Source organism: Protopterus annectens, chromosome 7.part0 (assembly GCF_019279795.1).
Source record: "Protopterus annectens isolate FY-2018-M chromosome 7.part0, PAN1.0, whole genome shotgun sequence".
Taxonomy (NCBI): Eukaryota; Metazoa; Chordata; order Ceratodontiformes; family Protopteridae; genus Protopterus; species Protopterus annectens.
Genome location: NC_056739.1, coordinates 1,161,861,917 through 1,161,888,706, shown reverse-complemented (window position 1 = coordinate 1,161,888,706; position 26,790 = coordinate 1,161,861,917). Strand labels below are relative to the sequence as shown.

At 38.0% G+C, this 26,790-nt stretch overlaps 1 protein-coding gene across 1 annotated transcript in view; it reads left to right on the top strand.

The window, feature by feature from the left end:
• The window catches only part of LOC122806924 (inter-alpha-trypsin inhibitor-like), a 209,620-nt gene extending 192,553 nt beyond the window's left edge, over positions 1–17,067 (top strand). Inside the window, exon 6 of the mRNA XM_044077749.1 lies at positions 12,838–17,067. Within this exon, the coding sequence (XP_043933684.1) occupies positions 12,838–12,907 (70 nt within the window). The 3' untranslated portion in view covers positions 12,908–17,067. The remainder of the gene's footprint in view (positions 1–12,837) is intronic.
• Positions 17,068–26,790: the final 9,723 nt, after the last annotated feature.

Below are 26,790 nucleotides of genomic sequence, written 5' to 3'. Positions count from 1 at the left end.
CACTTTCACGACTACTTACCTCCGGGAACAGTTGCAATTCAGACAGACAACATGTCAGTGGTCTGGTACATAAACAAACAAGGAGGAACCAGGTCTTACCCGTTATGCAGAGAGGCCCTGAGAATCTGGCAATGGGCTGTGTCCACCGGATGCTTTCTCATAGCAATGCACATCCCGGGGACGTGCAACATAATAGGGGACAGATTGAGCAGAGCCATCCTGTTGCTTAATGAGTGGTTCCCTCAAAAATCAAGTAGCGGAAAGGATATTCTGCAGATGGGGTCAGCCTTGCTGCGACCTTTTTGCATCCCCCTTGAATACAAAATTCAGAAGCTATTTCGCCCTACTTCCCCCTCCGAGGGGTGCCCCCAGGGATGCACTTGTGCACGATTGGCCCCTGGGTCTCCTATACACCTTCCCTCCTGTTCCACTAATCTCGAAATTTCTACAGAAAGCCAAAGGACTGGAAAGAACGATCATCTTGATAGCACCATTCTGGCCTCGACAAATCTGGTTCCCCTTCCTCCAAGCTCACCAAATAGAGGAACCTTGGACTCTGGACCCAGTGCCAGACCTTCTGACCCACTCGTCAGGAGTTCTTCACCCCTCTCTTTCATCCCTCAAATTGACAGCATGGCTGCTCCACTTCCCAGCTTAGCCAGGTCAGATCTTTTGTCTCCAGCAGTACAACATATTTTGATTTCTTCCCACAAAACCTCCACTAGAAAATTGTACAAGAGCAAGTGGAAACGTTTCATGTGTTGGGCTTCCAAACAAGGTATAGATTACTTGGTTGCTCCTATTCATAAGGTTCTAGATTTTCTATCTACTCTTTTTCATCAGGGGGCTTCAACATCCACCATAAGGGTACAGCTGGCTGCCATATCTTATTTTCATGTGGGTGAAAGGGGTGCTACAATTATGTCTCACAGACTTTGTAGAGCTTTCATGAAGGGAACTTATCATCTCCGACCACCCATTCGAAGTCCGGTTTTTCCTTGGAATTTAAATCTGATGCTATCCCAACTCATGTTATCACCCTTTAAACCAGCTTCATCATGCCTACTTAAATATCTTTCCTGGAAAACCCTGTTTCTTGTTGCAATCACTTCAGCTCGCAGAGTCTCAGAGCTGCAGGCACTGTCAATTAGACCCCCGTATCTGATCTTTCACCCGGATAGGGTCACTTTATGTACTAATCCGTCCTTTCTGTCTGCTCAGAATCAAATCTTAATCAGTCCATAGAACTTCCCACTTTTTTCAGGCACCATACCAATAAATTGGAATACATGTTACACAAATTGGACGTGCACAGACAGCTGAGATTTTATCTGGACAGAACAAAAGAATTCAGGAAATCGGATCAACTTTTTGTTTCTCATGCAGATAATAAGAAAGGACTTGCAGTAACAAAAATCACGTTATCCAAATGGCTTTCGGACTGCATAAACTTTGTTTAGTCATCTTCCAATCAGTCTATTCCACTCAAAGCTAAAGCTCATTCTACTAGAGCTGTTTCTACTTCCTTAGCTCATGCTGCTCGCTTACCGATAGATACCATTTGTGCAGCGGCTACCTGGGCCAAACCACATACCTTTATTACTCCTTACAAAGTGGACAGGGCCTCCAGGGATAGGGCTTCCTTTGGTTCCACTGTTCTCAGGAATGTTCTCCTGTGAACCACCCGGGGTTTAGGGTGCTTGGGATGCTACTCGTGTGTAAGAACAAACGACGAGATCGAACAATTTCACATAAAGAAGTTATGTTCTTACCATAACGTTCCATGTGAGTTGTTCATCTCGCCTTTGTTCTTACATTCCCGCTCTCCTTCCCCCTCTGTGTTCTGGAAGAACAGGTACGACTGGTGGCTGGTTGTCTTTTTTTCATGGTCCCCTTGGACTGCCTGTCTCTATGTATGCGTTCATATTCGGACATGTATAATATATATGCGTATATCTGTCCTTACATTTTTGCGTATATAGATGTATATGTGTATTGATACATATGCATGTGTAGGCGGGTATGTCTTCTGTTGTCTGGTTTTCATAGCAAACTAGATCTGAGGGTTAGCAGGAGAGGATCATGGGATAGGGACTGTGCCTCAAGCTTCTCTTAGATGCAGAGCTTGGAATGTGGCCGACTCGGAGCCGAGGGATCGGCTCCGAACCCGTGTGTAAGAATAAAGGCGAGATGAACAACTCACATGGAACGTTATGGTAAGAACATAACTTCTTTTTTATTAGAAGATCAAAGTGACCTCAGGTTGCTGTAAGGGTTGATGACTTTTTAAGTGCAGGCATATTATCAGGGTGGTTGAGAGCTTTATGGGCAATTATAAGCTGGTTGTACTGAAGTAGACTAGGCCATTCTAGCCACCCCAGAAGATTTAGGTTGTGACAGTGGTGGGTCCTATAGGCCATGCCTGTTGCAAATCTAGCTGTGATTGTAACAGCTGGAGAGTTTGCTAAGAGTGGATTTGTTCAAATTAGTGAGTAGAGGGGAGGCAGACAGAAGAGTGGAAAGTAGATGGGAATGAGCAATAGCAGTCCTAGCAAATGAAGAAAGGAAAAGTTTGATCTTATAGAGGGAGTCAAGTTTTTTGTTAATGGTTTTGATAGTTTGATTGACATGGATGTCAAATTTGAGGGTGTTGTCTATTGTGACGCCTAAGAGTTTGGTTTGCACATCTGCAGAGATAATGGCACCATTATTAGATTTTATGGTAAAGAGTAGTGAGGAAGGCTTACAAGTGGGGGAGAAAAGCAGCAACTTGTTTTGTTAGGGTTTAATATCAGCTGATGATTAGAGAGCCAGTTTTCAACTATATTGAAAGTATTCTGGGTTAATGTCATTAGATCTGTCGGGGAGGTGCTTTTTCCAGATACTCTGGTGGGAGGAGATCAGCTACTAGAGTACTTGGTTTTAATTGCTTAATTACAGATCTGGTAAGTGATGTAGAAACAGGTTGACAGCTAAAGGAGACTGGGGTATTGGCTGTGGCAGAATTTGGGTTGGAGCAGCTGGGTGCCAGTTGGCTGGCTAGGACTTGGATAGTCTCTGTGAAGAAACTATTGAAGGTATTTGCAATATCCTTTGGGGATTTATGGTTGGAAGCTGACGGGGTAGGAGTGGAGGACTGTCCTGGGGGAAGAAGTTTGTTTATTCCTGCCCAAAACTTTTGAGGTTTGTTGTGATGTTTTTGTTGAAGATGGTAGTAGAATTTTTTTTTTATCTAGTATAATAGATTTTTTTGTGAGATTCCTTAGCTGTTGGTATCTGAGTTGATCTAGTGGGTCTTTTGTGGCACGCCATTTGTCCCATGCCTTATTTCTAGCTATGATTTTAGATTTGGTCTCTCTTGAGAGCCAGGGGGCAGTTTTTGTTTTGGTTCTAATGGAACGAGCAGGAGCGTGAGAATCAAGAATAGTAAGGAATATGGAATTAAAGTATTTACTCTACTGCATCGTCCAGTGAAAGGTGCTTTAGGACTGACCAATTGCAAGCTTTAAGTTCATTTTGAAAATTGGTGAAGTTAAAGTTCTTATTATTTCTGATGGTTTTAAAGGTGGTCTGGTGGGGGTTGTCCACCTTGTGCTTGATAATGTACATAAGTAAGTGGTCACTTAGGTCATCTGAGAGGGTCCCTAACTTGTACATATAGGGGTGGCTCTTGATAAGTATCCAATCTAGGATACTGTCTTTGTTATTGAGTTTGCCTATCCTGGTGGGGAGGATATGAGCTGCATAAAACCGTGTAGGTTGACATGGGTTGTAGGAGATTCCGAGGAACAGGTGTTCCAATCAATGTTAAAATCTCCAAGCACCATAGTTTCTTGGGGGTAGGTACTGGATAACCAGAGGAGGATGTCCTCTAAGGTTTTTGTATTATTACCTGGGGGAATGTAAATGCAGACAATGTTTATGCATTTGTTATTGTTAATCTGTAGTTTGGTAATAAGAATTTCTGCATTATTAAACTGGGGTGGTTGTAGGGAGACCGTAGTGACATCTATTGTATTTTTATAGAGTACAGCTACCTCTCCACCCTTCCTAGTAGTATGATCTAATCTAAGTATGTCGTAAGTACGTAAATCTTAATGTGTTTTTTACATTCTATAGCTAGGTGTCACTGGTATATGTTTTTGATAGAATTTTACAGTTCCTGTTACTTTATAGGTTTATAGGTTCCATTGTGAAGTTAACATTTAACTAGCCATCAAGAAACATGACTGCTGTAATCCCATGTTAATATTTTCTGATTTTCTTGTATATGGACATATTGAGATAATTTCTGAAATAAGTTAATGACTTTTGATTACAAGAGGAAGCGTGTTCAATATGCTTGAAAGGCACTCTATAATGCATCTGAAACTTTTTTCTTTTAGTGATATTTATTTTTAGTATTAGGTTCACCAATCTAGTATTCGATTTCACAATGGTGCACTCGACGTATAGACATTCAAATTAGAACTAGATCAGACATTGCCTTGTAGACCATGCAGGGTCACATCTTTCTGTAACCTATAAGAAACAGAATATAATGATAGTTACTGAAGCTTTTCTGAATAGTTCAAGTTTCCCTACCCTATCATTTTTATATTTTATAATAAGGAACTATACTTTTTTGGTACGTTTTTGCCCCTGTGCCTGCTGACCATCAAGCCTCCTCTCAATCAAATGGGGGACTGTCATCTAGGCAGCCATGAGGGTGTTTTCTGCTCTCACTGGTATTTTGGCTATTACAGCATTTGTATTTATAGCCTAACCCCTCCCCCGGTGGTGAAGTGAGTGTCTACATCACCACAAGGACCATTTATGTCCCTATGTCAGCGCTTGAGTGCTCTTCCACATATGCCAACAAGACTGACTGCCACTGGCTTGGAAGGAAACACCCATTTCTTCCCTGCAACAATCAGAGGCTCTGTCATTAGAGCACTGGTGTAAGATGGGTTGGAACCACCATCCCCACCCCAACAAGATATGTAGATCCATCCTCCAACTCTACTCTATCAAGTGCCCAAGCTGCAATTTGAACTCAGATTGTTTGCACTGTAGTTAGGTCTTCATCCGTCTAAGTCCCCGGCACAAACAAGGAGCTATACTTTTTTAGTTATTTAGGTGGCTTATTCGAAGGCTATTGAATGCAGACCTGTAATGGATAATGGTAATGGGTCAGATGACCGCGATATGAAATGATACAAGGATTACCCCAGACTGACTAATCGTCTCCTTTAGAATTAGATGGGCTACAGAATATGCTTTTCTGATTTCTGGTAGGTACATACATACTAGACTAATGATAGTGTCTTTTTTAATGCTTTGAACATTTTTAAATCATGATTTATGCCATTTTCCAAGTTTCATAATGCTGCTTTGACTAACATTAAAGGTAAGGATATTAACTTGCTCAGGGGCAGTATTTCTGATCATCTTTAGTCATTTTTGAAAGCTTCATTTTGATTTATTGTGTACAAACCTTTTACTGTTTGCATATTGAATACTAAAATGCTTTAACTTATTTATTTCAAGTAAAGAATGTTATTACTGATTTCTAAATGCATGTGGTTTGACTGTTTATTTATTTATTGGTTAAAGTATTTATGCCTATTGTGTACCAAACTGTGAGGCATCCTCCCTTAGAATGGTAACTGCTTATTTGCTTCTATATAAACATTTATAGGCACATTTATTTTAATGGCAGAGTCAGAAGCACTTCTGTTTTGATAGTTTTGACTAATTGGTGGTATCATACCTAAGACTTGGGAAGGAGTTGGTGCTTGAGAGTTAACTTTTACCCACATTCTAAAAAGAACAGTGTGTGTGTGTGTGTGTGTGTGTGTGTGTGTGTGTGTGTGTGTGTGTGTGTGTGTGTGTGTGTGTGTGTCTGTGTTTGTTTGTGTTTGTGTGTGCATATGCGTATGTGTGTGCATGTGTGAGCAAGCAAAATCATTCTATAGACTTCGGAAGGAGTTGGTGCTTGAGAGTTAACTTTTACCCACATTCTAAAAAGAATTTTGTGTGTGTGTGTGTGTGTGTGTGTGTGTGTGTGTGTGTGTGTGTGTGTGTGTGTGTGTGTGTGTGTGTGTGTGCGTGCATATGCATATGTCTGTGCATGTGTGAGCAAGCAAAATCATTCTGGTCAAGCTTCAATTAGTGAAGGTAAGGTTGCAATGAAAGGCAATGTGCTTGTGAGGTAAGTGAACAAAACATAAAAAGAAGATACTAAATTAAGAAAAAAAACTCTTAAAAGCATCAAAACTAAGCTCTGTGTTACTGGATTACTACAGATAAAAATTCATAGATATAAGTGGCTGAGAAGATTTACCCTGCAGTGATTATAAGTTGTAATTCTGATCTGTATCTGGTATTGTAGAGTTTATCTGGATCTAACAGGACTTGGGTATTACCTAAGGCAATAATGCCCATTAGAGATATAGCCTTAAGGTGTGTGTGTGTGTGTGTGTGTGTGTGTGTGTGTGTGTGTGTGTGTGTGTGTGTGTGTGTGTGTGTGTGTGTGTGTGTGTGTGTGTGTGCACATCCTGTGGATAGATCTATCTCATCTGAAAAAACAAGATAAGTAAATGTAATAGAACAAACTCATTATAAATATTTACAGAAAGGAACAGAGTGGCAGATTGGTTTTTGGTTTGATATGTAAGCAGGGAATACAGTTATTTCTCATCGCACTGCACTGTAAGATAAGGTCTATATTGAATCAGCGAACGCTTAAAAAAGTGAACGCTGATTCATCAACCCTATGTAAGAGAAAGCTTACAATCCCGAATACCCAGAACAGCAATTTTTTTCCCAGGGAAAAAAAAATCGCTGGGCCGGTTTTGGGAGTTTGCCATTTCCTCCACTGTGGGTGATCTCAGAGTTGGTATATTTAAGTAGGGGAGGTGTGGGGGGCTTCGCCCCCCATTATTTACTGTTTTAAGTTTTTTTTTTTTTTTTGTGGAAAAGTGATTTATTTTCCCTGGGAAAAGAAATTGCTGTTCTGAGTGTTCGGGATTGTAAGCTTTCACTTACATAGGGTCGATGAATCAGCGTTCACTTTTTTAAGCATTTGCTGATTCAATATAGACCCATAAGATATAAGCCTTTCCTTCAAATCTTGTAGTAAGATCAGTGACTGCCAAAAAAATAGTCTACTAGCACTGTTACTAGATATCATTTGTACGTGATCTAGATGTTGTAAAATGAAACTAAAATGTTCATAATTTGAATGCAAATCTACAAAATCAAAATAAATGTGCATGTAAGAATTAGAAAATGTATCAAGAACAAGCAACACTACAAAATAAACCTGCGGTCAATTATCTGAGAATATAATGAAAAAAATAAATGAAAGAAAAGATAACATGCCAAACAAATGCTGCTAATGGCTGATGGGATTTATAAGACTTATGATAGGATCGTAGGATCATAGAAAGTTACTAGGTTATTGGCACTGAGGCCCTTACAAGCCTAGCCAAGAATTTAGCCCATGTTTTACCAAGTCAGCACCCAATGCCTCTGTCCAGCAGAGACACAGGTGGAATCCCAGGGGTGTATTTTCTGTTCCCCATCCAGTTATCCAGGTTGTGCTTTAAAAAGATTAATGAGGTACTCTGCTTGACGTGGAGAGGGAGTATATTCCCCAGAAGGGGGAGTCTATCAGACACAAATCTGTCCCGCCAACAAGTCCTATTGATGTCACAGACCAGGTTGGGGTCACGAGTATGGGTTACTTGAGTGAACTTGACTTGTGGATATGCAGCAATCCTATCAAGGCAGGGTCTGAGATTGCTTTGTATGCCAGACAGAGGTCACCTCTGAGGAGTCTTTATGAGACTGAGTATAGGGACAGGGCTTTTATGAAGGGTAGGTGTTTGATGAAATCTGATTGTAAAGAAGTACAGAAAAACATTACGTGTCTGCTTCTATATGAATAAAAGTTGGGGTATGTGTTTTTATTTATGAATAAAAGTTGGGGTATGTGTTTTTATTTCTTCTTTCTTAACTGGAATGGACACATTAGTGTCACCACAGCTGCACATTATTCATCTGGGAATTGTAGAAGTGAATAGATTTCAAAACAAGGAAACGTAATACAAACATAAAACAATGAACATGTTTAAATTCCAAACAGTGGCTTATATATCATAAGCGATATATGTACTACAAAGCATACTGTAAAACACTGGCAGCTGTCAATAGTACATGAATGGGAATAATGATTTTTCATATTATCTAGCAACTGAACATCTACAATTGGGTCTGGCAGCCAACATGGAGGAATAAGGCCGTGAGCTGTAGTACCTTTAGTGTAGGTGCAGCTGCATTATTTAAGATTTAATATTCTAGAAGATAAAAATAGATTGAATCGCTAATATAATAGGTGCCAAAAATTATAGACTCTTGCATAGTTTGTAGCATAAACAAAACCATATAAAAAGTAATTAAGAGCAATTGTAGAGATTTTATAAAAGCATTCAAAGCTAAGACCTTTCATAATTGGAGAATATTTTAGATTTTAGAAATTAAATGAAATTAGGCACTGAACTATTTTGGAATGTACAGGAGAGCTGTACAGACTCTTAGAACTGCAAATCTGAGTTAAGATTAACAGATGAATTTGCTATTGTAAAATCTCTACACTTGCTCTTAAATACGTTTTAGATGGTTTTATCTTCTACATTATTAAATCTTAAGTAATGCAGCTCTGCCATTTCAATAGATCAGTTGCCTAGGTTTCCCTAGTATAATAAAAAAATAATTTGTCCCACCACATACTTATCCATTTTAAAATGGCTCTCTCTATGTTTTGTCAAATTTATTTTTATTTTATTTTTTATTTAACATTTGTTTACTAGGAAAGTTTGACTTGGAAAGAAGTCAATTTTCAGCAGAGACCCGGGAAGAAATGCTCCAGACACATGTCTTTTTAACGTGGGAGGAAACCAAAGTACCAGGAGGAAACCCACAAAAATGCAGGCAGGGCATGCAGACTCCACACAGAAGGCACCCCATCCAAGAATCAAACCGGAGAACATCTTGCTGTGAGGCAACAATGCTACTGCTGCACCACTGCGCCATCCACAAAGTCCATATCATTCTCAAAAGAGTCATACTTCAACATCCAGAAACATTACTTGACGTTACACTCAATTTATAGATACCATCTTCATGGCTGCACTGCACTAGGGAAAGTAGGAAAAAATACACTAGAAGTGCACCTCCAGCTCACACAATATGAGTCATGTGCTTTCAACAAACAGGGATAAAACAAAATTACACAAAAGACAATCACACAAGAGTATCTCAACGGATTAAGTATGCCTTAAAGATGTGTTCAATTTCAGTCTTCTTACATATTTCAAGGTTTCTTACCACACAGGAATCAGTATTCAAACATAAATTATACTCCATTTTGGAAATAATTGTCAATATTATTGTACAAATGTATACTCTTATAAGGTCTAGTTCTGATTCACATTTCTCTTTTTATTTGTTTATGCAGCCTCTAATCATCTGAAGTGTTTTCACAAAACTTCATATTTACTTAACATGTTAAATATTCTTTACATTTTCACAGAATAAAGTCTATTTTTGCTTTGGAACACTAAATGTACTTTTTTGTTTAAACAGTCACAATTCATATGAAATCAATCCATCCATCCACAACCGCTTTTCTCATTTTTGAACATGGAGTTGGGCGGCACCATTCACTGGTTTCCAAAAATTCACTCACTTCCCTTTTTTTAATATTCAGTAATTAAAGTAAGCATTTTACTGCAGCATTTTCTGTAATCACAATTAATTTGCTTAACTGTATTATTAAGAAAATAGTTTAATGTTGTCTCTTTCTTGATAATTAGTATATATAAATCCAATTTATGTTATTTTATCATAACATCTAGCCTTTAATAAATACCTTACGGGTAATTTTGCAATTATTGCCTTTTAAAAATGTAGCAAAAAGTCCTGCTGTCTGACTGTTAAAGCCATTTATTTGTGCTACTAGAATATATTACATTAATCAGTTTAAAATACATTTCTGAAACTTTGTTTTATTGTGAATAATCACTGTCATTTTCAGCACACTTTATTGATATTAGTCAACACTGACTTTCCACTTATCTGTTTCCATCAATTCCCTTTCTACTTTTTGATTAACTTCTATTGCTTCTCAAATGTAGATAGCTCTCGCACACACAAATCAGTCTCACTCTCATATGTTGGGCCTTTATCCAAATGTACATTCCACAGTAAACATTAATAAATATATGGACACCACAGATTTCATTAAGTGAATTGTTTTCCACATATAGTAGTTGCTACTTAACTACCATTACAAGCTGGTAGATATGCAGCTCTTCTGTCTTCTAGCTTATACACTAGAACTCCCATTACCCTTTTGGTACCTAATAAAACTAATTATTCAAAAGTCTGTTCAATCATTAATTGCAAAGCGTTTTTCTAACAGATGCAAAGGCTGTATGTAGGAGGCATTTCTCTCTGTAGCCTCCTATTTATTACAATCAGCTCTGGGGTTGATGCAGCCTTGCGAAGTAAGGATGAGTAAGAATAAATCCATTCTGCAGCAACGGCCTCCAAATAATGTATTTTTGATGAACTTGCTGAAAAACGCAACTCAAAGGTACACTTTTCGACCAGTATGACCACTGTCATGTTAATCACTTTACTAGACATACTTTGCATTTCATTTAGGTTAACATGTTATCATGAACAGTACAGTAGCAGTAATATTTCTAGCAAATGGTTCCAGGGCCTTGACTTTAATCCTGACAAGTGCCCCCTGCTCACCTTAGTACTGTGTGTTATAGGGCTGCCACCTTTCAAATGGCCAAAGTGGGACATTTTCGGGACAGACATCAGATTTTACAGGCCGACACATACCCACGGTCAGTACAAAGGATAGAACTTAACTTTTTTGCCTAAATAATAGGTTATTCTTGTAGCATTTTAGTTGCTTATTCTGTTTGTTATAACATTTAGGTATTTTATATACAGAATAACTGTTTTATGCAACTATTACATACAATATAGGACATAATTATGTCCTACAATCTCAGGACATTTGCCATTTTTAATATTTTTTGTCAAGACACAACTGCCCAAAGAGGGACTGTCCCTCGCAAAGTGTGACAGGTGGTAACCCTATCTGTTAACCCTAACCCTGCCTCTGACTTTAACCTGCTTCTTAAATTTAAAAAATCCTTCCCATAACACTACCACTATTCAGACAAATTTGAGCTGAATGTGGTCAGATTTTGGGTAATGCATCAGAAAAGGAAATTTGTTTCCTTTTTGATGTACTGAGTGCTGATATGTTGTATTAGCAATATAACGATTAATTAATATGTTTTGGTTGCTGTTTCATGTTTTGACTAAGTAACATGATAACCAATCATTATATAACTAGATAGACAGCATTGAACTTGAGGACTTCACTCTAGCTGAAAAGGGTACAAAAATATCAGTTCTCTACCCAGGTTTAGAAATGAATAAATACTCATTAAAATCAACAGCCATGATGTAATGTCTGCTTTATGGCATAAACCATAACAGAAAAGGTATATTGGGTCCAGTAGCACCCACTGAGTTAACAAGTAAATAAATACAATAAACTTTCCATGGTTCCCTTACTATGATTCCCAGGCTTACAGCCCCTCTGTTCCTGCTGTTAATAGTCTCAGCGTTATTCTACCAGGTGGAATTTGCCTTGATGGCGCATACAATTTAGAGCAGATAATTGGGGATGTTCCAAGTACTCTATCCTTTCAGGTGGGCTTTGGAGAACTTTAACAGTAATGAATGAGTTCCTATCACAAGGCTTAACAGGATCAAGGGTGCATGTCTTCATTTTTAAACCCATTACTAAGCATAGGCATGCATTGCTGCTTATTACTGCATATGAATACTCCTGTCTGTGTACTGTAACAATATCTGCAAGTGCTGTTCCCTAAAGCTGATGAATAGTTCCCTCACTAGGCAGTCATTTTTGTGATATCTGATTCTCATTGCTCTCACAACCAAGAAAGCAAGAATGGAAGCTTTCCAAAGTTCACTCCGGCAATCCCACTCCTAGCCAATCATGTGAGGCTTCAGAGTGATTTCCAACCAAGATCATTGACAGCACAGAGGAATACCTTAGCTGTACAGCAAAGGAAAATCAACACATGGATTATTTTTCACTTAATCATCTATGTTCCTGGTGTCCTAAAGTTACAAATTCCCTGAATCTACATATTCAGATCCTCATCTTCTTAAGGGCAGGTGTATAGTTTCCTCAAGACTCAACACCATATCTGTCAGCCTTTGCAATATTTAAGCTTTTAGTCACCTGAAAAGCTGAATACATAGCCAGTTCCATACCTCACCCTTAGCTAGACCAAGGCATGGTTTCCATAAGAGTGAGAACCCACTGTCTTCATTATCTTAAGAAGCATGCCTTCAAACACATCTCAAGGTCATGCACATAAACATCCTAATTCACTATTCCCTAACTGCATTGAGTATTTAGTCTTCAGTCACAACTGGTAATCAGCAATGCACCCTCTATATCCAAACAATGCCACTGTGTAGCAGAGGAACTGATGTCTCTATCAATGAAACATCCTTCAGTTGCTGTTACATTTAACAGTGTACAGAGCGGGGAAGTACAGTTTTCTGTTTTTAGTAATACTTTCTGGAAAAATCATCACTCATACACACAAAATGTAATTTTCTCTTATGTATTAATGGAAACAAAATGCAATACAAGCTTAGAAAGTACCATATTTGACACATAAATATAATCTGGATTAACCTTATTTTGCTTTCTTCTTATAGGCAGAAGGATGGAAAAAAGAAAGGAAAATTCCACACCACAAAACAGGATCCTGATATCGAACTGCATTAAGGCAGATTTTTTCTTAATTTGGATTGTGTTTATACCTCAAGCATATGTAATCAAATGTATTTTATATAAATGTAGTTTATAAATTATTAACAGTCCTGTGATAGCATCTAAGAAAATGTTTGGCTATAGAAGATCTCGTTCTTAGTGGTATGATACAACTTGCACATTCTTTTTAACTGTTCCTTGTTTTCATGGTATGTGGACATAGATGCACCACTCTGGGTATTAATGTCCCTCTGTAAGTATCAGAGGCAGAATACTCATTGCCAAGTGTTCCAACACTTCTTTCTAGGAAAGACAAGGAGTTTATCTATCCATTTCTTAATCCCATTGGAATGCTATGCTGTTGAGCTGGTCAACTTTTACACTGCATTTGCTTGACAGCAGGACACAGTAAGTTCATTTATTCTTTAAGAGCATTTAATATTCTATCTCCCTCTCCATCCCTATCTTTACTCTTGCCCTTATCCATCAATGTCATGCCATCTTGAATATCTTCACTGATTCTTTCTATACCACCCATTTCTAGTATCTCACTCCATGGAGATACAGCACTCTTACAGAATCAGTTTCAGAGATGCAGAAACTAAGCTAGCCCTACAAGCCATTATCTGTGCCCTGTCATGTCTCCTCTGTCCTTACTGTTCAGGATTGTGCCTTCATAGTTCCTGACATTATCTTTTGCATTAATATCATGTCCTTCTATTCTCTTCTGGCCTCAAGTAACAGCGCACTAGCTTCTCTTGTTTTTGGTCAAGTTTCTTTCTCTCCACCAACAGACTTTTTTTTTGGTGGTTTTCCCATGGATTTCATTGAACAGCTTCATGTCACTTTGCTTATATGGCCTTAAAAGCTGCACAAGGTTCTCGGGATGTGATCTGATTAGGGCAGTGTGGAGTGGAAATATTTCTTGTTTGCTTTTGGAAGTTTTCCCTCCAAGGAAATGCCTTGGTGTTTTGCTTACTACTGTCACTGACATCTCACTTTGCTCCTGGTGGACCAGTTCACATATGATCAATACACCTGGATCTCTTTCCCGCTCTTTTGCTGTCAGTTCCGCTCCTTCCAGCTGAGACTTCATACAAGGGTTGTTATTTAGTTCTTTGCATTTCTTTGCACTGAATCTGCTACCTTTATGTCCACTTGGTCATTCTTTTCAAATCTTTTCTTAGATTTCCCCCTCCCCATTGTACACTAATATAACCACATTGGTATCATCAGCGGACACTGAGAGCTTGTTCTCTTCTATGTCAGATATCAAATATGTGTGAGACAAACACTGTGGACAGTCCTAAACTTGTTACAGATCACTGAGGTACTCCACTAGTCAGTTTCCCAAATGTTTATGTTGTTCCTCTTACTACAACCCCATGAGGAGTCCTACTATTCAACCATGCAGCAATTCAGTTCTTTAGTTTTGGTCTTTCCCAAACTCTCCCACTTTTTCTTTTGGCTTCCTATAAGGAAATTGAGTAATAGGCCTTGATGAAGTCCAGAAGTATCTCATCCCGAAATGCTTCTGCATCAGGTTCACCACAAATCAATTCCCTATAGGATTTTCTCTTCTGACTTCCCTACTGTTGTTAACCTAATGAGCCTGTAGTTTCCAGTTTTTTTCTTGCTGCACCCCCCCATCCCATACAGGGATGCCACACATGCTATCTTCCAGCTGTAAGTCATGTCTGCACTAATCAGTGATCTGTTGAAGATATTTATCAGGCGGTCTACCAGCACACTGATCAGAGTTCCGAAGACTGTGTGAAGTAGCCCACCTGTTCCTTGCGCTTTACTCTCTAAGGTCAATTAGTTTCCTCTTCACCTCATCACTGTCTATGCTGGTATATGACCAGAGTGCTCAGTATTCTGCCCAGTCTCACTCCCAATATGGTACCCTCCTCTAGGTTTTCTTTGTGAAGATTAAAGCAAAGTATCCATTCAGTTTCTCCTGCCTTTTTCCCAGTCTTCTGCCTTCAAGTCCCTTCTTAATACTTTCTGCTCTTTACCAGCTTTCACCTTTGCTACAGTCACCATCTCTGTCGGTTTTCTGCTGGTCTCCATGAACTGTGCATCTTCCATGTCAGGTCTTCATCCTTTCCACCTCTTGTAGGCCCTATCTTTTGTCCTGACTACTAACCTGACATTCACAGTCAGCCACGCCCGCTTTCTCTTTTCTCTCTTGTTTGTTTTTTCATCACACTTTTTTCCATAGTGACCCATTCCCATATCTTGTTTGCTCTTTCACTTTGTTCCCCATTTTGATCCTCTTCCCATCACAGAATTATCCAATATCCTAAAATCCTTCACATTTGTTATTGCCTTTGTATTCTTACCCTTTATTCATACTTTGAACCAGATAGTGCTATGGACACTGTTGGCCAACAGCGTCTTAACCTGGACATCAATGGCTTTCCCCTGTTGCACTGGTTGGGGACATATCCAGACTTTTATCCTTTATTCTGCAGTCTTTTACTGGTTATCTAAACCCCTCCTGATCCAAGACCTCAACCAACTCCTGCTCCCTCTATATCATAGAGTTTGGGATCTCCCAATATGTTGCTAGCAGATTCAGATCCCTATTAAAATTACCCTGTTCTTCTTATCCCCACTCATTTATTTTCTCTTTTCCTCCAGTCACCCATCCTTCTTTGATGTGTGTGAGAAGCAATTTACCCTATAAGTCCTCCAGCTCTTCCCCTTCTACTACCTTAGGTGATAGGCTCTTAACTTTGGTTCTGACTTTGTGCACTCCCTTGACCCATTCTTGGTTTGGTTATTCCTCCTTTCTGACCTCACATACAATGCCCACCTTATATAAGCTGTTGTTTCACTTCCAGCCCTTTTTTCTCTATCTTCCTGAACTTCTTATACTCGGGGAATCTCCATGTCCCACCTCTGTTGTAATTCTCCTGTTTTTCTTGTGATACCTGCAATGTTCAATTCCTTTCATGCATCACTACGTGTAGCATTCCCCATCTTCCTGCCCAGACTACTTGCATTCCAAAGTAATTCTTCTCAGTCATGCTCTGAATCACCATTGTATATAAGTTTTTCTGCTATGTTTTGTGTCTTTTTACCTCCTTCCTGCTGCCTGAAAACTTGCCCTCAGTCTGCTTATTTGATTTTCTCTCCATCTTCCAAGTTTAAACATATGATCACTGAGATATATCTTTCTTCATCCAGCCCTAAGCACCATTATCCCATCTAGCTACGATGGCACTTGTCTCTTCCATGGAGATGGCTTATCTGTTAGGTCCCCTCCCTCACTCCTTTCTCCTTTGTCCACTGCCAAGGCCAGTCATTATACTTTCAATCCTCTCTCTCCTTAGTGTGACAGCTGCTTGTATAGGTAACTTTTCTGACAAGGTTACTTCCTGTTTCCTCTCCTGAAATCTCTCTATCACCTTCCAGGCCCTTCTTGCTATCACTTCAGTTGTCTCCTCTGACAGGTCATTGATGCATTCATGTCTCAAAAATGTGTCCACACCTCTCATTTGGTGATCACTTAGGTCACAACTTCCTGTGTTTTACTGAGTCTAAATCTTCAGACTGGTTTCACTGAATTCTGCATAGTGAATTGCCTAGATTTTCATTCCCTTTGTGATTGTGTTTCCAGTCACAAAACTATCTTTTTGTGCCCTACACTGGCTTTAATTCTTTTAATTTCCTGCCCCATGTCATTATTCTTCCTATCTGTGACCATTCACCTCCACTCCCACCAATCCAGCCCTTCTCATTGTCTATGTTGGTGCCTTACTCATTGTTACTGCTTCCCATCCTTTATATGTTCTTTCTACAAGAGCTTACAACTGTTTTGTTCTTCTGCCTTTTTCCTCTTCCACCTGAGTAAGTGATCATTCTTGTTGACTTCACTCTTGCTTTCTTTGTGGTGGCGACTCCTACATGGTCACCTTTAGCTTGGTCTTCACTTTACCACTTGTTGCAAGTCTTAACAACTTTCATTCAAACTAGGCTTCCTTCTCCTCATCCTGCATTTTGTGGCTGCATGTCACATTTTTCATTTTGCTACACACTTCACTAAAATGTCTGCCTATTCCCTTCTTCTCTACTTTTCCCATCCTATCAAGTCTGCTGATCTCCTGTTGCCTCCTGCTGACAAATCTACTATTATAATTAATTCCTATATTCTGCTATAAAGCCCAACCCAGTGGCGGCTGGTGACTTCAAATCACAGGGGGGCTGCAGGAGACAGCTGAATGGGTGGTGTCAAGGGGAGGGGGTGTGGTCAACCAGAAAGGGGAGGAGCTATGCACAAAACCACAAAAAACTAACTTTAATTAAATACGCTGCCCTGGGTGGCAAACCATCATTATGAAAGTCCAATCAAGACAAAAATAAGTGTAGAAGAATAAAAATATTTCAATGCATTGGCTGCATGACAGCTTACTTAATATCTAGATGGAAACAAAAGGTTGTGAGGCATGAAAAAATAAATTACTTTTTAAATACATTACTGGAATGCCAGTCAAAATCAAGTATAATAAAACCAGAAGCACTCAACTCAAACCACTTCTCCTTGCACTGCAGTCCTAATTATAATATATTCAGCTTTATTAAAGTACCAAGTAACATGCTGAAAGTAGAAATCTATGTGATGCCCCACTTGTAAAAATGTTTCTTATCCAAAAAAGACCTGCTGCCTGACAACTTGTTTCATGGGGAAAACATGATAAAAGAAAAAATGAAAAGCAAACAAGAAACAAGCTCAAGATACATTGCTTAAAGGATTACTGTACAGGTTATGGACCACACATGATTGGCATTCTGTTTAGTTTACGGGTAAAGTCTGTAGAGATGACTGGAAGTCTCCAACAAGTGTAATGAGCTTTTTAAAATAATGGAATCCTGTCCTTTAATACCCAAGGCTTATACATTATCTAGTCAAGTATTCTCTGCATGGCAACAACAGAAAGGCTTTCAATGTTGACAATTCTTTAACAGTATGCTTATTAAAGCTTACTTGCATCTTACGATCTCAGACAAGCTTACCTTATGGTCATTAAAGCATTGCTACTTAAAACACAGAGCAACAGGCACTTTGAGTAATAAGCATAAATCAACAGTACAAAAATATGACAGAAACCAGACCATTCTGCAAAATCAAGGACAGATGAAAAGCCACTGTAGTACTTATGCAGTGTGTCCTCCCCATCCAAGGTAGATACAACTACTCCTTGCCTTGCTTGGACACATCCAGAGTCACTACATGGGGGAGTGGGGTGCAATAAGCATGTCACAATTTGAAATCTCTCTGGCTGACTGTGATGGCCCTGACACATTTGTCATACCTCTCAACCTCAAGAGCAAGAGATCTGGACAAAGCCATACACAGAAGTGGGACAAAGGCCCAACAATAAGGACAATTTTTAAATATTGCTCTGATAAACTTAGAAAGATAATAGAATAGGTATTGCATTAGTATGAATTTTCTGAAGGGTATAAAATCTGAAACTCAAATGTCTGTCATTTTCTAACTTCAGTCTTTAGTGATGTCACTAATTTGCCAAAAAACACAATTTTATGAAAAATGGACAAAAACGTGATGCAAAAATATAAAACAGACACACAATACAGCTGCTACCTGTCAAAGAAGGGACACTTTAATATTAGTACTGCTACCTTGAGCAGCTGACAAAATATAAAAGAATCTACATGCATTTCAAGTAATCTATAACTTTGATTATTACAATTATTTCTTAACTGTAAACCCTCCATGTTTTCTTCCAAAATTGCTATTTTGCGGAGGGATTATAAGGGGAAGAGCAACATTTTGAGCCAAAAATTGGGGACAGTTGAGAGGTTGGCTATGCCTAATTCTATAAAGCAATTTATTTGCATGTACCTCTCAACCTGTTAATGCAGTAAATCTGAACAAGGCCAAATATATTGGGGGCACATATAAACAGTACTAAAAATTGCTCTTGTATAAATTGAGACAGTTGATAGAACAGCTCTTACTTTAACATGCATTTTTCTGAAGGTTATGAAGTCTGAAACTTAGAGTGACTTCTGGCAAATCATTTAGAATTAAAACTACAAATTTTATGAACAACAAACCAAAAATAAGAAGCAAAAATCTATTCATTCTTTGAAAATCTGGACAGTTGGGAGGTATAGTTCAGCTGGGCCTGTCTGAGTTTGCTGCCCTTCCCCTGACAAAATAATGGTTGAATGGAGCCTCTGCAGCCATTCCAATGAACCATTATACTTGGCTATTTCACTCCATTTACCATAAACACTAATGTGCATACTGCTTTACTTCTATGATGAGTTGGACTTCATTTGAAAGTTTTATTTTGTATTTTACAGCACAAACACTAAGTCATCTGTTAAACAAAGCAATGCAGTCTCACAATGAAAACTTAGCATTAAAACTTCTCTGCCCTTGAAACTCACATTCATTGAAACAGCATTGAAACCCACATTCAAAGAAAATACATTTTGCCAGTGGCAGATAAAGATTAATTTTGGGCTGTTTTCGAATCATAGGCTCCTTGCATATGAAACATACATGTGCTCTTTGATACACATTCCTCATTGTACTAAAATTATATTCCTTGTACAATACAGTACACTTGTTACAGGGTGTTTTAAATTTGTTTTGAACATTTTTCCAGTAAGCAATGAAACAAACCATATGCACCCATAATGGCAAAACTGCCCAGTTGAGAACATTTATCATAAAAGTCTACTCAGACTTCCACAGTCCACCATTATTAGTAAATATACACAGTTCTACAGTCCACCATTATTAGTAAATATGCACAATTCCACAGTCCACCATTATCAGTAAATATGCACAATTCCACAGTCCACCATTATCAGTAAATATGCACAATTCTACAGTCCACCTTTATCAGTAAATATGCACAATTCTACAGTCCATTATCAGTAAATATGCACAATCTCTGAAGTCAATCATCTAAATAATTCCACATTAAAGAAATCTGTAACTAATGAAGCGGTTGCTGCTAGCAATCACCTTTATATTTCATGGTTTCATCGAAAAATAAAGTGTCTGTTGCCCCTCAGGAATAAATTGCCTATATTACATTAAAAAAATGATAAGCTAGTAATAATATTACAAGAGGAAATGGATGGCAAACTGATACCGAACTCATAGTTAGTATCTTCACCAAGGAGAACATTCTCAGTACGGCAGCATCTACCCCTTGTGGGAGTAGAACCCACAACCTTCTGCATCAAAAGCAAGTACACAGCCTGTCGTGCTATAGTATTAACTTGACAAAGCACTAAACTTCTATTCCCCTGCAGCTCTCAGTTCCTTGTAAAATCTACTCAATACTCAACTGCATCTCAACTTCACAGCTCAAGAAAACTGGAAAAAGCCAAAATGTATTGGGGGGGGGGTCAAAAGCCCAAAAACAGGGACACATTAAACATTGCTTGTATAATCTTGGAAAGTTGCTAGAATAAAATGTTGTGTTGCCACCATATATTTTACTGCCATGGTCCCTGAGCAAAAAACAGTCAGAGTAACATACCACTACGCCACATCAGCTGCTTTGTAAAAGAGAGGAAGACTGAAACTTAAATGGCTATCATTTAGTGAATTCAGTTCTCACCATAGCTGTCAACCTCTTAGTACAAAACACCTGGACAAACCCAGTAATGAGGGAATACAGCCCTCAAACATATTAAATGAATTCAGTTCTTGCCATAGCTGTCAACCTTAGCACAAAAACCTGGACGAAGCCAATAATGGGGGAATACAGTCCCAAAAATAGGGACAAATTTAAAATATTCATCTTATAAACTTCGAAAATTGCTAAAAAAAAAAAGGTTGTGCTACTATGTATTCTGAAGAACATGAAGTTGGAAATTCAAATGCCGGTCAATTTTACTGCGGACAGAACAAAAACAATTTTCAGCAGAGACGCAGGGATTAAAACTGCAGACACATCTTTGTAAAATGGCAGGGCACCAGAGCAAATCCACACAAACACAGGCAGGAGATGCACACTCCACACAGAAGCCACCCCAACCAAGAATCAAACCAGAAAATCTATAGCTATGAGGCAACAATACTACCACCGCACCATCAATTATGCAAGGAATTAAACATTCAGAAACCTGAAGTCTGAAATTCAAATGCCTGTCAATTTTACTGCGGACAGAACAAAAACAATTTTCAGCAGAGACGCATGGATTAAAACTGCAGACACATCTTTGTAAAATGGCAGGGCACCAGAGCAAATCCACACAAACACAGGCAGGAGATGCAGACTCCACACAGAAGCCACCCCAACCAAGAATCAAACCAGAAAACCTATAGCTGTGAGGCAACAATACTACCACCGCACCATCAATTATGCAAGGAATTAAACATTCAGAAACCTGAAGTCTGAAATTCAAATGCCTGTCAATTTTACTGCGGACAGAACAAAACCAATTTTCAGCAGGGATTAAAACTGCAGACACGTCTTTGTAAGATGGCAGGGCACCAGAGCAAATCCACACAAACACATGGAGGAGATGCAGACTCCACACAGAAGCCACCCCAACCAAGAATCAAACCAGAAAACCTATAGCTGTGAGGTAACAATACTACCACTGCACCATCAAATATGTAAGGAATTAAACATTCAGAAACCCTTAAGTCTGAAATTCAAATGCCTGTCAATTTTATTTAACATTTTTTAATCAGGACAGTCTGACTTGGAACAAATAAACAATTTTCAGCAGAGGCCCAGGAAGAAATAATGCAGACATGTCTTTGTAACATGGGAGGACACAAAAGAAAACCCACACAAACACAGGGAGAAGATACAGACCCCACAAAGAAGGAACCCCAGCCAAGAATCAAACCCAAGAACCTGCAGCTGTGAGGCAACAATGCTACTACTACACCATCAAATATCAAGCATTGCAACATTTACAAACCACAGATATTATGAGGAACAGATCAGATCGAATATGAGGCAAAAATCTGAATTTTTTTTACAAATGGTGGTGGGTAGGGAACTCAAGTCTTTAACACCTGCATACAGGGTACAGGGTTCAAGCCTGAGGTATTCCCTACCACACCACCATAAGCACCTGGGGCATTTACACACACACACACACACACACCAGTAAAGCATAAGCACCATACACAAACTCCAGTAAGGTAAAACGCACCATACACACACAAATAAACATTGTAAATTAAAAAGCACCTTACCTGAATATATCCAGCTAATGTACATCCTTCCCGCGCAATACTGAAAGACCCGTGAGATCCTAATGCTCCTTCCCGACGAGATCCCTAATGCTCCGTCCTGAGTCCTGCTGCTGCTCTTGCAGTCCGGACGTGACCCATAATCCTGGCGAGTCTGTGCACTTTAAAAGTGCACAGACGTCTCCTTGTGTCCCCCTATGGGGACTGCCGGACTGCCTTGAGCATGTGCATAGACCGACAGTAGTCGGGACTACTGCGCATGTGCGAAGTCTGTGAATTTCAGAAAATAAATTTTTTTTTATTTTTCATTTTTCTTTCTATTTTTTATTTTGAGGGGGCTGCAGTCCGGCAGCCCGATGCCACGAGCCACCCCTGGCCCAACCACTCTCTTGCAGATACTATACCTTCTGCTGCCACAGAGCTCTCTGAGCTAAACAGCTGCTCCCACTTCCTGAGCTAAACACAACTCCCTCTCCCACCGTTTTTTTCTAGCCTGTACTACTCCTTTCATATTACATCACATCCTCTTCTTGGATCTCTTTTTTCTTATTTCTATTTTAATATATATTTTATATATATATATATATATATATATATATATATATATATATATATATATATATATATATATAAAATATATATATATATATGTGTGTGTGTGTGTGTGTGTGTGTGTTTTATATATATATATATATATATATATATATATATATATATATATATATATAGATATATAGATATATATATATATATATATATATGTGTGTGTGTGTGTGTGTATGTATATATATATATATATATATATATATATATATATATATATATATATATATATATATATGGGTCTACTGCTTTTGGTCAAATTACATTTGGTCGAAAATGATTTCAGACAGCCCATTTCACTGAAAGCTCATTTGACTGAAAGCTCATTTGGTCGAATTCCATTTGATCGAAAATGGAATATAGCCCCCACCCCACTGCAGTGCGACCCTGGAGTGAGAATATAAAGTTAGGGTGGGGGGGCACAGCCCACCACATTGGGGTGTGGGTGGGCATAGCCCCCCACATTTTGCAACTAGTTTTTACTGACGTTATATGTTTCAATGTATTTTTAATTGATATATATATATATATATATATATATATATATATATATATATAATAGTGTATATACAGATATTATGTGGGGGGCTGTGCCCCACACACACCCCAATGTGGGAGGCTGTGCCCTCCACACACACCCTTACTTTATATTCTCACTCCAGGGTCACACTGCAGTGGGGTAGGGGCTATATTCCATTTTCAACCAACTGGAATTCGAACAAATGGGTTTTCAGTGAAATGCATTTTTGGTGAAGTGAACTGCCTGAAATAATTTTCGGCCAAATGTAATTTGACCAAATATAGTAGACTTGTGTGTGTGTGTGTGTGTGTGTGTGTGTGTGTGTGTGTGTGTGTGTGTGTGTGTGTGTGTGTGTGTATATATATATATATATATATATATATATATATATATATATATATATGTTATTAACCCATTCAGTTTTAGTCCATCTTTTAATTAGTGAATTTGTTGTATATTTGTGATGCCCAGCAGTTACATGCATGCATATGTACCTAAATTACTTTTGAACATACTAAATTTTTTGAAACAATCTGACAACACAAACCAATGAACCAGAAGTGAGAACAGCAGCCAAGACCAAACACAAATTTCATCCACTGTTAAATGCTTTCATCCCTCCTCTAGGGACTTCTTCAGAACAATACTACCCCAACTGCCCAGCGCTTTAATACACAATCAATTATCCAATTACATAATCAAATATGATTAAAGATAATCAAAAAAAAATTAAAAAACAATTAAAAAAACACACACTGAAATACCTACAATAAATATTTATACTATTAAGAGCATCTAAAACACTCTCATTCATATTACTTTACAATTATCCTATATTAAATATTTTATATTACCCTAGCAAATTATTTAATTTTAAAACATAGTTGACACTAATCAGTTCATTAGTTCCTGGATGTCTTGTTGCATCTAACCTAAGTTGCCATTTTAGCTAACACACATCCAGCATTTCATCTAAGAATCCCCCCTGCTGTTCAACTTTCACCTGCTGTAATACTAAAAACTTAAAGGTATGTTCACTAAATTCCAATAAATGTCTACCTAAAGCATTAGTGGGTTTTTTTTTGTGTTTTATGTCCTGCAAATGTTCAAACATTCTATCTCTAAAACGTCTACAGGTTTTCCCTATATAAAATACAGGACATAATGCACATTTTGCTATATAAACCACATTTTTTCTTTGACAATTATAGTGACCTTTCAAATATATACATTTCCCATTCAAAGTAAAACAATCTCCAGTTTCCAATACATAACAACATTGGGAACACATTCCACACTTAAAGTTGCCCAGCTCTGGAAAACTAGTATGTTGTGTCACCATACCACTTTGTTCCAAAATGTCCTTGAATGATTGATCTCTTCTAAATACAAACTTGGGTTTTTTGTTAAATTTCTTTGCTATGTTTTTATCTATTTTTAATAAATCCCGTTTGTTTCTATAAGCTGACAAACTTTATAAGCATCCTTATTAAAAATGGTAATAAAACTAAAATTTCTGTAATCATCATCCATTTTCATATGTTCACTCAAGCTAATCTCAGCTTCCTTACTCATGGAACTTAATAAGGGTATATACATACCTCTATTCCTTTTATTAACTACTTCATATTTCACATTAATAAGCAGGACAACCGGGTAACCCCTTTTGGTAAACATATCAATTATAAAATTGACTTCTTTCATAAACTCACATTCTAAAGTTGTCATTTTTGCAGCTTGTACTAACTGTCCCTTAACAATAGACTTTTTTGACAATAAGGATGATATCTGGCATAATCTAAATACGAATTTGAGAAAGTTGGTTTCCTGTAGGTTTTTGATATCAAAAATTTTTCTCTCTATTTTTAATTCAACGTCCAAATACATGATCCTATCCTCACTGAACTCATGTGTAAATTTAAAGCATTCAACAGTTTGATTAATATACACCAGAAATTCATCCAATAAACTTTGTGTTCCAATCCAAATTAAAAACATATCTTCCAAAAATCTGGTGGAATTCTTAATAAATTTCATGCACTTGGATAAATAGACATGACATAATTGGCATAAATGGGGGCACAAGCTGCCCCTATTGCCACATCAGTTCTCTGTTTAAAATATTGACCTTCAAACCAGATACAATTATATTTCAAAACAACTTCCATTAATGTCACATATACATGTATTTGCTCTTGATCATAAACACCTGTGGACCATAACTGATTTTCTAACCATGTCAACCCATCATCATGCAGAATGACGGAAAACAAGTTGCATACATCAATCGTAACTAAGAACGTTTTCTACATAGTGAAAATTATTTAATTTTGACAAAAATTGCCAAGAATCCATACAGATTTACTGAAAGCACTGCATGCCTCTTTTTAACTCATTCCCTCCAGTACAGCCCTTTACAGTGTGTACATTTAACTCACAGTGGGTGTGGCTTCAGCCTTTAAAAATGAAGTTCTTATCTAAGAGTGCTAACAAACAGTCATTGACGGAGGTCATATAGCAATACAGTTGTGTTTGTCATCACGTATGCTTCAAGATAAAATATTCTGATACCTTGTATGTAGCAAGGTTTTGGAATTATTAATGCAAATATGAACAGGCAATATTTGGTAACTGCAGAAACGCCTGGAGACGTCACTCGGCTATAATGAGAAAATCCAAATATTTTCCTATAAAACAAGTTTTTCCTCTTTTTGCATTCACAATGAGTCTAAAGTTCAGGTTCACAAGCCCCTTATGTATTTTGGGTAACCCAAAAACATTTTCCACTACAGGATACTTATTCTTCATAAAGGCATATGCATCTTCATCTGTTTGCCCTTGAAATAACATGTCTTCTAACAACATGTATACCCTTCTATATAAAATATTGATTTTGCTCAATGAAATTTCTTGATAAGTATCATCCATTAATAATGCAGATAGATTATCAAAATAATCACTCTTGTCCATAATGACAACACCGTTACCTTTGTCGGGTTTCATCACCCGAATCTTACTATTCCTAGCAATTTCATAAAGTAACTCTGTTGGGCTAGTATTGTTCCGAAGAAGTCCCTAGAGGAGGGATGAAAGCGTGTAACAGTGGATTTTAATTGTGCAATACTACATTTCTTCCCTTATCATTTTTAATGTAGTGGAGGAGAACATAAGTACTACTGCTTAGGGAGGTAATTGTGAGGAAAAGCATTTACTAGTAGTTTTATACTGATGTCAATAAGCTTTATCTCTCCTTTTCTCAGGAGTCTGTGCCTAATTTCACTGCTTTGTACTGCTTATATTCCATTTTATAAAGAATGGCTCATCATTTTCTCAAACTAAACCCAGCAAAGGCAAAAGCCATATTGATTCATGACACTTCTTGCAAATCTGACCTTCTTCTACTCTCCTCCTTAATAACTTACCATGAAAGCCAGTTGAAATGTGTTGCTTTTGCTCATGATCCAAGAGTTGTACCTGATTACAGTTCAGCAGATATGAACGGGGTCTTAGCCACTGTAAGCACACTTTATTTCCATCTTAAGACTATAGCCCTCTTATCAC